At 42.7% G+C, this 11,645-nt stretch overlaps 1 protein-coding gene across 1 annotated transcript; it reads left to right on the top strand.

The window, feature by feature from the left end:
- Positions 1 to 2,741: 2,741 nt before the first annotated feature.
- On the top strand, positions 2,742 to 9,455 carry LOC141077962 (uncharacterized). The gene is made up of 7 exons (XM_073564745.1): positions 2,742 to 2,892; positions 3,188 to 3,337; positions 3,467 to 3,646; positions 3,730 to 3,853; positions 3,937 to 4,031; positions 4,230 to 4,320; positions 8,042 to 9,455. The coding sequence occupies exons 1-7, from the start codon at positions 2,884 to 2,886 to the stop codon at positions 9,223 to 9,225; spliced, it is 1,833 nt and encodes a 610-aa protein (XP_073420846.1). The 5' UTR covers positions 2,742 to 2,883; the 3' UTR covers positions 9,226 to 9,455.
- The last annotated feature ends 2,190 nt before the right edge of the window (positions 9,456 to 11,645 follow it).

Below are 11,645 nucleotides of genomic sequence, written 5' to 3'. Positions count from 1 at the left end.
ATCAGCCTGGAAGTGTGAAATGCACTGCAGCAAAAAAGAATGTTATTTCTTTGTTTAATTTTTTTTTAAATTGTGAAAAGTTTATTCAGAGGGTCATTTATTATTCAACCCCTCAAACCACCAGAATTCTGTTTGGTTCCCCTAAAGTATTAAGAAGTATTTCAGGCACAAAGAACAATGAGCTTCACATGTTTGGATTAATTATCTCTTTTTCCAGCCTTTTCTGACTATTTAAGACCCTCCCCAAACTTGTGAACAGCACTCATACATGGTCAACATGGGAAAGACAAAGGAGCATTCCAAGGCCATCAGAGACAAGATCGTGGAGGGTCACAAGGCTGGCAAGGGGTACAAAACCCTTTCCAAGGAGTTGGGCCTACCTGTCTCCACTGTTGGGAGCATCATCCGGAAGTGGAAGGCTTATGGAGCTACTGTTAGCCTTCCACGGCCTGGACAGCCTTTGAAAGTTTCCTCCCGTGCCGAGGCCAGGCTTGTCCGAAGAGTCAAGGCTAACCCAAGGACAACAAGGAAGGAGCTCCGGGAAGATCTCATGGCAGTGGGGACATTGGTTTCAGTCAATACCATAAGTAACGTACTCCACTGCAATGGTCTCCGTTCCAGACGAGCCCGTAAGGTACCTTTACTTTCAAAGCGTCATGTCAAGGCTCGTCTACAGTTTGCTCATGATCACTTCGAGGACTCTGAGACAGACTGGTTCAAGGTTCTCTGGTCTGATGAGACCAAGATCGAGATCTTTGGTGCCAACCACACACGTGACGTTTGGAGACTGGATGGCACTGCATACGACCCCAAGAATACCATCCCTACAGTCAAGCATGGTGGTGGCAGCATCATGCTGTGGGGCTGTTTCTCAGCCAAGGGGCCTGGCCATCTGGTCCGCATCCATGGGAAGATGGATAGCACTGCCTACCTGGAGATTTTGGCCAAGAACCTCTGCTCCTCCATCAAGGATCTTAAGATGGGTCGGCATTTCATCTTCCAACAAGACAACGACCCAAAGCACACAGCCAAGAAAACCAAGGCCTGGTTCAAGAGGGAAAAAACCAAGGTGTTGGAGTGGCCTAGTCAGTCTCCTGACCTTAACCCAATTGAAAACTTGTGGAAGGAGCTCAAGATTAAAGTCCACATGAGACACCCAAAGAACCTAGATAACTTGGAGAAGATCTGCATGGAGGAGTGGGCCAAGATAACTCCAGAGACCTGTGCCGGCCTGATCAGGTCTTATAAAAGACGATTATTAGCTGTAATTGCAAACAAGGGTTATTCCACAAAATATTAAACCTAGGGGTTGAATAATAATTGACCCACACTTTTATGTTTAAAATTTATTAAAATTTAACTGAGCAACATAACTTTTTGGTTTGTAAGATTTATGCATCAGTTAATAAATCCTGCTCTTGTGTGAAGTTTGAAGGCTCTAACTTATTTGCATCTTATCAAACCTGCTAAATCTGCAGGGGGTTGAATACTACTTGTAGGCACTGTAGATAGAGAGATTTTTTTTTCTTTACATTGGAGGGTCCAATTCCAGCTGTTGCTGTTGGATCTGTGATTTCTATCTACTCCACTGTGTACAGGATAATAGAGTATAATAAAGTAGTTATGGACGTGACGTAACTAACATTGTGCAGTGACTCTGCTTTCCATATAGTGATGGATATTTCTTGTTGCTGAAACTGTGATATTTTTTCCACTTTAAACCTTTTTTAAACCCCTCTGATGAGTGCGATCATACAACATACAAGCCTCTGATGGCTCCGGTGATGCCCTGTACTACTGTAGTGCCGTGTATCATCACTGCCTGTCAGTGTAATACTAACGGCCCCATACACATGAGATCAGAGTTGGCTGATCGGTCATTTGGCAGACGGCGATCTCTCCCGACTCCCCCATACACACAAATATTCCAGCTTTCCTGTGGTCTGTATGAGAGAGTCGCCTCCAGACTCCTCTAGAGGAGGATTATCTACAGGAAGAACAAACGGATAATCCTCTGAAATTCAGGATGCCGGATCCTTCTCTGCCCTGACATCATCTGTCGGGAGGCCCCCAAATACATTATTTGGTCTGCCAAACCCCCCGAAATCAGTGCTTTCATGGAGCTTTAGTCTAATGTGTATGGGGGGTTATAAGGTAACTTATTGGACGCTGCCTCTGGCCCGGCCTAATAGACCTTCATACATTGCAGCCCAGACACCATTATTAGGCATGTAAGTATCGGAGTAACTAGGCCGCCCCATACTATCGAGTACTTGGAAGCGGGGGGCATTCAGCCAAACTCTGTCACACCTTCTTAGATGCCATGTTTGCTTTTCACAGCAGCAAGTGGTTAAGCTGTCAGGGTTTTTGTTGCAGCCTCATCTGTGCCGTCCCTGCGGTGTACATCTATGTTCTGGGGCCCAAAAAGATTAATTTCTTTTTAATAAATGTTTAACATGTTAAAAATTATAAAATGTGTCTTCTGCTTTTTGCTTATTTTTTTCTTCTTACAAGAATTGTTGGAGCCAATTTTCTTTAGAAACATTTTAATTTCGGCTTTTTCTGGAGTTTTTCTTGTTATATAGGAAAGCCTAAGGCCAGAAATAAACCCCATAAATCACTGTACATGGGGACTTTGGGATCAGATCATTTCTGTCCGTTGTGTTTGTGGAAACTAAAAATCTTTTCTAAAAGCCTCAAACTTCTGTGTGTGACTCAGAGCTGAGATCTAACGGGAGAGAAGATTCCAGTGCGGGGAAGACGGGAAACCTTCATATAGACGGCCGGTGGGGATGGAGGCAGTGACCGACTCTGGCCACATCTGTCTCTAGAGCCGCAGTAGAAGATGAAGATGTCGTCCTCATCAGGAAGGAGTTATTTCTCATGTCGCGTGTAATGAATCTCTCCTGCAGTATTGCTAATGCCGATTCCAGTGTCGGTAATGAAAGGAGAATTAGCGTTATGGAAGATGAGTCTATGAGGAACGTGTTCAGCTGCCGACTCCGAGGAGGAAACTGCTTGTTGTCTGTGGCCTAAATATATAGGTTTTATTAGTAGATGTCAGGGAAGAAAACTAAACCCTGTAAGATAATAAATCTCCTCCTATGTTTCCCTTATTATCTCCAGTAATTGTATTATTACACCGGATTCTTATGATGTTACATCGGATCATCTTCTTCTCATTCAGGTCTCTACAATATCGGATCCTCTCAGTGAAGATCTTCTACATAAGAGAATTTTCCTGATTTACCCATCAAGGATGGATATGGACAGAGACAAGATGGCGGAGAGGATATTACACCTCACCCTAGAGATCCTCTTCCGTCTCACTGGAGAGGTGAGAGATTCTGATGACGTCATATTACATCATTCTTATCTATGGGAATAACAGATGGACAGAACTGGAGAGGTGAGGACTCTGGAAATGTCTGTAGTTAGATTTATTAATATGTCTCTCCATTACCAGGATTACACAGTGGTGAAGAAGACCTCTAGTGATCGCTGTCAGGACCCTGTGTCTGAGGGATGGGGAAGACCCCTGAGCCCAATCACGGGGCCTCCACCTCACCCCCTGATCCATGAGGACATCAATGACCAGAAGATCCTAGAAATCATCTACAAGATGATTGAGCTGCTGACTGGAGAGGTGACACTGCTGGGAATGCTGGGACATTATACAGTAACACTATGAAGGGATCGGGGGGATGACGGTATCATTGTATGTGTCAGGTTCCTATAAGGTGTCAGGATGTCGCTGTCTATTTCTCCATGGAGGAGTGGGAGTATTTAGAAGGACACAGAGATCTGTACAAGAACATCACAATGGAGGTTCCCCAGCCCCTCACATCACCAGGTAATAGACAGGACTAACTACACACGGCCTATAATTATCTGTATGTAGAGAATGAATTCAGTCCCTGTATGTGTTTCCTCCAGATCTATCCAGTAAGAGGACAACACCAGAGAGATGTCCCCGTCTTCTTCCACAGGACTGTAACCAAGAAGATCCCAGTGTTCCTCAGGATCATCAGGTAGATGGAGAGAAGGTGTCAGGAGATCTCCCCTATGATGTGTAGACGGCTGTGAAGGTCTTGTGCTCAGTCTTGTTTTATCCACCAGTATTATATGTTTTATACTTGTGTAATGAGAACGGTGGAGATGGCAGGATTAGAGCTGATCATAGATGGGACTTCTCCATCTGTCTGTGACTTTTACAATATTTGTTTCAGGGTGAAGATCTGACCCATATTAATACTACAGAGACATATGTGAGAGATGATGAGTGGTGTAAAGAGGAGATTCCCACATATGACTACCCAGGTGAGTAGTGACCACTGAATGCAGAGAAGTCACAGATTCCTCTCAGTCACCGGCTGTGGCTGCTTTATCGGTGGTGTAGTCCGGCCGTATTACCATGATCACCATTTTGCCTCTAGATCACAACATTCTCCTCCACCCAAAACTGTTCAAATGACTTTGGGCATTGAAAGCCCTTTTCTATAAAACTTACAACCTGGAGGATCCACCTTCCCCCTGGTATTAGTATGAGGGTGATCCCTTAAAGCGAGATCTATATGATTGCTTGTACCTGACCCAATATAGGCCGAGTGCACGCTTAAAGAGTCACACCGAACACAGAGTTAGATGTCTACTCCTTTCTCAGCAAAGGCTTGCACAGAACTGAAGTTTATTCTCAAGACAGAGACAGGAAATGGGTGTCACACAATCTTCTGAGTAGCCAGTGTCAGTCTATGTTAGGTCCATTTCACCTTCACTTCCATATATGGTATCCAGTATCTCAGCTTCTGCATTCCAAGGATTCCTTCCAGGGTGTTGCCTGAAGACACAGACGCCATCTTGGTACACCATATGTGAACTGACTTGTATAAGGGTTAATAATTGATTTCATCAGCCATTCTCTCCTTCACATTAGGAGACGCTGACCGTTACCTGCCCAGATCTGTAACTATAAAGCCAAATGACAGCGTACGTAGAATGTGCTGACAAGATAGAAAATCACTTGTAGAAAAATCTTATGCTGGGCCTGTAAGAGAAAGCGGAGGGTAATGATGCTGTTGGCTTCCTAGATCCCTGAGATCTTATCGGATGAATCTTCTCTCCCTTTTGTGCTGCTGAATGTCTCATGGTCCCTACAAGACCAGGTCCAGTCTTTCTGACCAAACTTCCCTTTTATGAGCGACAACAGTAAATGTGCAGTGAGGCCAAGTGTGAATTTCTGTCCAATAACAGCAGAGTTTCCCTTTATCCTGACTTTTCAATTTGTATTAAAACCAACTAACTTCAAGGAGAATTGTGATAATCTACAGGACAAACATTCCACCTGTGCCATGATAGATCTCTAAGCTGTGCGTGGCTGAGGGCTGTAATATACATTTATTCCCGCCTGCAGGAGATGTGTTGGCTCCAGCCCTGGTGTCATGGATTCACTCCACGTCATAAATTACATTGTTTCTGATCCTAAGGAATTCAGATTACTGCACAATCTCTCCTGAAATGGGGAGCAATATTATTTTCTCTAATCTTCTGCTCAGGATCCATAGTAGCTCCAATGGTCCACCATAAATGAGGGCAACTCTGGTTTACTGTTGTGTAATCTGTATTTGTAGTTTTCAGTTAATGAGATTCTCGTGCTCTGGGGCGGGGCTGTGGGTGGGGCTGTGGGCGGGGCTTTATGTGGTGCTCTGATTACATATTCATCTGTATTAGCTTATGACAGGTCGCTGACCCCTCACTGACCTGCCCCCATTATTACATGATGCATATAATAGCATTGATATTATTGTTTATAATGCCTATTATATTGTGGCTATTGTGAGGCTTAGAAAAAAAATTACATCCAGCAAAATGTCACCAGCGGCGCCTGCGCAGTAGCCTCTGTCTCTTACTTATAGATGCTACTATGCAGGCGCCGCCGGTGTCATTTTGCTGGATGTAGTTTTTTTTCTAAGCCTCACAATAACATATTGTGCCCAGCTTGTGTCTCTGGAGACCTCCCCCCACCTACCCCCGGAAATTGTTAAGTCAGCTCTACTCAAATGTGTCTGTCACTAAATAAACCAAATGCTTGAATGTCAAAACAGTTCAAAAACGTGGTTCTGTGTGGAAGATTGTAAAGCCGTCATGGAGGCATAAGGCTGGCAGTGATGGGCATTGTGGGTAATAATAGCGGGGATCATGCCTCATTCCTCTCTAGGAACATACACGACATCTTCTCTGGGGGTTCTTTCTTGGTTCAGTTACTGGGATGAGTGCATTAAAATGTCGCTCAGTGAGTCTTCTCACATCTTCACATTCTAAAGGATTGGTGGGGACAAAATTATCAAAAACAAGATTTTCAGTGACCTTTTCCTGATAATCAAGGAAAGTATCTGCATTTCCGGCTTTTTTGTATAACACAAAAGAATTATATGTGGCCACCTGAAACAAATACATGACTAACTTTTTATACCAGATCTATGATTTTCTTGATACCTGGTATGGCTGTAGAACCTGATCTGCAAGGTCCACACCCCCATATATTTGTTGTAGTCAATGACAGACACAGGTTTTGGAGTAGTGGATCCCTGTTGGTCTGCAGTGGTCCTTGTGGCATCTGTGTGGATCGAGCTCAGGATAAAAATATCTTTATTATACTTAAGGGCAAGCAGCTCTCCATTGGGTAAAGCCCCTGACTGCCCCTTTCAGAACTTTTTGCTGACCAATGATTGTGGAAACCCCTGACGGTTTTTGTCAATGGTCCCACAAGCCCCTATGTTATGTTCAACCAGACTTTTAAATATGGGTATGCTGGTGTAGTAGTTGTCAACATACAGATTGTAGCCTTTTTGTAGAAATGGAGTTATCAGCTCCCAAACGATTTTTCCAGATGTCTCCATATAAGTAGGGCGTGGCTTGAACAGGGCGGTTGGACCAATAGGACCGAATGCTCATTTCTTTAACAAGCCCCATAGCGAATGTAAGTCCTAAAAATGTTTTCATTTCTAGGACATTAGTTGGTGTCCATAAATGTGACCTAGCATAATAGGATTGTGGATTCTGGCTGATGAATTGGGACGCATATAAATTTGTAGGACAATATGCTCTAGCAAGCTATCTGTCAGAAACAAATTAAAAAAATAATTGGTCCAAAATTTTCCACCTCCACATTTATACCAGGAATGGCATTAAAATTAGGGATGAATGGAGTAGCCGAATCCGAAGCCTCCCATCTGGGAAATGCTACAGCAAGAGGCAAAGCCCCTTGGACATTGGTGTGCGCCAATTCACGAGCACTAGGGACAGCGCTAGTACTGGGCATTGTTCCCTGAGTTGGAGACATTTCACCAGAAGCGCTATTTGTCCTTCTTGTTGTCCTGGTCCTTGTGTGTGAGGATGGACCAGAATCACTGCTCATTTCTGAGCTATCACTGTCGCTGCTACTAAAGCCCTCGAAATCCACATCGCCATCTGACACTGCACTTTCTTCACTGTCAGAACATAAAAGTGCATAAGCCTCCTCTGCACTATAATACTGACGGGACATTTTATTCGTTTTTATTTATTTATTTTTTTCCGGAAAAAGAAAACTCTGACATGACTGATGTGACATGACCCAATTATTGGGGAGACAATTGAGAAAAGCCTAATTCTTTATCCTAATCCTAACTTTAGCCTAACAGTAACCCTAATTATAGCATTAAGTGTAATCTGCCTTATCTGTTTTTCTATTGACAGATGATGGACCTGAGTGGGGACTTGTTTTTTCTGAGATGAGAATTGGTATTATTTTTGCCTACATAACATTGATTGGTTTCTTTTTATTTGATATTTGGGAGGCAGAATGAACAAACAGTTGAACACCGCACACTACTGGTTCATCCAACAAGGTTTTCTATTAGACTGTGAACTGTCATTGTCTTGGTAAATAATTAAAGTTTTTTTACATAGCTTGCTATTTTTATGGACAGTTTAAGTAGAAATGTTCAAAAATATAAAACTCTAGGATATTTTATTAAAAAATAATAACTGTTTTTTATCTTAGCAGATGACTGTACCAGGAGATCAGAGGGACAGCCGACATCTTCAAGTTTTAAATCTGATGATCTTGAAATCCTACAAGATACAACTGAAGTGATTGCCAGTACTCCAGATATACCATCATCCATTCACAGCAAAGATCTGTCATCTGATCCTATGAAACAGGTCCCATCTTCTGATTCATTACCGACTACTAAGGAAAATCAAAGTCACAAAAGAGGCAATAAAAAACAAACTGCTCCTAAAGCAAAGAAGTCATTCTCATGTTCAGAATGTGGGAAATGTTTTAACAAGAAATCTCATTTTGTTACTCACCAGAGAACTCACACAGGGGAGAAACCTTTTTCATGTTCTGAATGTGGGAAATGTTTTCACTGGAAATCACAATTGGTTTATCACCATAGAACTCACACAGGGGAGAAGCCTTTTTCCTGTTCAGAATGTGGGAAATGTTTTAACCAGAAATCAGATTTGGTTTATCACCATAGAACTCACACAGGGGAAAAGCCTTTTTCCTGTTCAGAATGTGGGAAATGTTTTGCACATAAATCACATTTTGTTAATCACCAGAGAACACACACAGGGGAGAAACCTTTTTCATGTTCTGAATGTGGGAAATGTTTTAGCCAGAAAGCGATTCTTGTTAGACATCAGAGCATTCACATGGGGGAGAAGCTTTTTTCCTGTTCAGAATGTGGGAAATGTTTTAATCGGAAATCAGATTTGGTTAATCACCATAGAACTCACACGGGGGAGAAGCCTTTTTCCTGTTCAGAATGTGGGAAATGTTTTAACCTGAAATCACAATTGGTTAATCACCAAAGAACTCATACAGGGGAGAAACCTTTTTCATGTTCAGAATGTGGGAAAACTTTTAACCAGAAATGTCATCTTATTAGTCACCAGAGAACTCACACAGGGGAGAAGCCTTTTTCCTGTTCAGAATGTGGGAAATGTTTTAACTGGAATTCACAATTGGTTAATCACCAAAGAACTCACACAGGGGAGAAGCCTTTTTCATGTTCAGAATGTGGGAAATGTTTTAACCAGAAAGGGAATCTTGATGAACACCAAAGAACTCACACAGGAGAGAAGCCTTTTTCATGTTCAGAATGTGGGAAATGTTTTAACCATAAAGGGAATTTTGTTAAGCACCAAAGAACTCACACAGGAGAGAAGCCTGTTTGATGTTCAGAATGTGGGAAATGTTTTAAATGGAAAATAGATCTTGATCGCCATCAAAGAACGCACACAGGGGAGAAGCCTTTTTCCTGTTCAGAATGTGAGAAATGTTTTAACCGGAAAGCGCTTCTTGTTAGTCATCAGATACCTCACACAGAGGAGAAGCCATTTTCATTTTCTTCATGTGGGAAATATTTTACTTGGAAATCAACTGTGAATAAACATCAGAGACATCACATAGGGGAGAAGACTTTTTTATGTTCATAGTGTTGGAATAGTTTTAACCAAAATTGAATCTTCTTAAATGGGTTGTCTCTTCTCATTCCTCATGTTTGCTGACAAAAGGATAAAACTAAGCTTTATTAATTCCAAATGTAAAACTGTACCCATAATTCACCCCCTGAAGATTAGTTAATAGGTGACTAATAGAAAAAACATGTACCCCACATCTCAGTATATAGGTAGAGGTGACGTATACACACTCACTCTCCAAGCCTCTCATTTCTATGGGTTTCATCGTCCTCACCAAAGGCGACTCATCAGGAGACTATTTAATATTGATCTATATTCAAGTGAGACTAGACAAAAAAAACTAAAATCCTGTATCATGTTATCCGAAACAGTCAGAAAACTAGCCCCATATTGGCAGATCCCAGACCTCAAACTATATACTGTGTAAGTTTATAAGCCCCTCCAGTGTCAGGAATAGATAGTATGTGACAATACAGTATAATTCTTGTGTTTTTCTCCTATAGGGACTGCCCTAGTTTGGTAATGTAACTGCTGATAATTAGTAGTGCAGACAAATTGTCCTAGACTAAACTCAGTCTTCAGACGGCCCAATATGTACCACTCAGGGAAAACTTACCTACTCCAAAGATCATTAGCAGCTTCTAACTAATGGCCATGCTGCGGTCTGTCAGGGAATGAGTGCAATATCGGTATAAAGACTAGGGATATGTGCAGTCATAATGTCTGGGAGATCTGTGCCATTATTTAGTATGAATATGGAAATTATCTCTGAAAGGTAAGTGTTCCCTGAGTGGTATATACGGTATTGTCACATACTATCTATTCCTGACACTGGAGAGGCTTATAAACTTACACAGTATATAGTCTGAGGTCTGGGGTCGCCCAATATGGGGCTAGTTTTCTGACTGTTTCGGATAACATGATACATGATTTTAGGGTTTTCTTCGTCTAGTCCCGCTTGAATATAGTTCAGTATTAAATAGTCTCCTGTTGAATGAATGATGAATCCAATGAATATTTATTTCTCTTAAGTAGCGGCACACGTGACCGCCGGCAGCAGCAGGAAGCCGGTGACTGACACTGCGCGCTACTGAAGAGCAATGAATAGTCACTCCGATCTCCAATGAACAGTCCCGGTAAGTACTCCGGCAGCTGTGCTCTGCTTGTGAGCAACGCATGACGTCCCTGCCATGTGCTGCTTACAAGCATAAAGCAGTTACTGACACCGGAGCAGGATGCAGCGAGGGAGCGCCGGGTAGGTAAGTGTAATTTTATTTTTTAAAGTTTTCTGATGGTGCCATGCATACTAGGATGGGGGTGGGGGCAAATGGGATGGGGCCATGCATACCAGGATGAGATGGGGGCCCTGCATATTAATATAGGGATGAGGGCGATCATTCCTGCCAGGATAAGGATGAGGGATCCATGCATACCAGGATAGGGATGAGGGGGCCTTGTGTATCAGGATGGGGGTGAGGCGACCATATATACCAGGATGGGGGATACTAAGCACATATTTGACCACATTTTTTGCAATAACCCCTTTACTCCCAAGGGTGGTTTGCATGTTAATGCCCGGGCCAATTTTTACAATTCTGACCACTGTCCCTTTATGAGGTAATAACTGGTGAACGCTTCCATGGATTCTGGTGATTTTGACATTGTTTTCTCATGACATATTGTACTTCATGATAGTGGTAAAATTTCATTCATATAACTTGCGTTTATTTGTGAAAAAAACAAAAAATAAAAAACTCATACTCAGCTGGCGTGCCGGCTCCACTTCAGCGGTGTCGAGACTCACTGTCCCGGGGCTTATGTGAGGTTCTCACATCACACGAGCCCTGCGCCCAATCAGCGGCAGCTTCACTGTTCCTTTCTTCGGACGTATTGAACATCAACATGAAGCCAGGGCTGCGGCTGCTCTCTGACGGCCTCATGATGCTTGATTTGTCTGAAGGTGGGGACAGTGACGTCAGCGCTGATTGGGCACAGGGCTCACATGACGTAAAAACCTCAAAAGAGACCCAAGAACGCAAGTGCCGACACCGCTGAGACGGTGCCAGCATGGGAGGTTTGTGTATATGTTTTTATTGTAACAGGACCAAACATGAGGAATGAGAAGGGGATGTCCAACTAGTTGTCAACCTTTTTATCAAAAATCCCACACAGGG

This window comes from Dendrobates tinctorius, unplaced genomic scaffold, assembly GCF_039654945.1.
Source record: "Dendrobates tinctorius isolate UK_male_01 unplaced genomic scaffold, ASM3965494v1 ptg000485l, whole genome shotgun sequence".
In the NCBI taxonomy this organism is placed as follows: Eukaryota; Metazoa; Chordata; class Amphibia; order Anura; family Dendrobatidae; genus Dendrobates; species Dendrobates tinctorius.
Note: the sequence above shows the minus strand (reverse complement) of the source record. Positions and strands in the feature narration are given on the sequence as shown.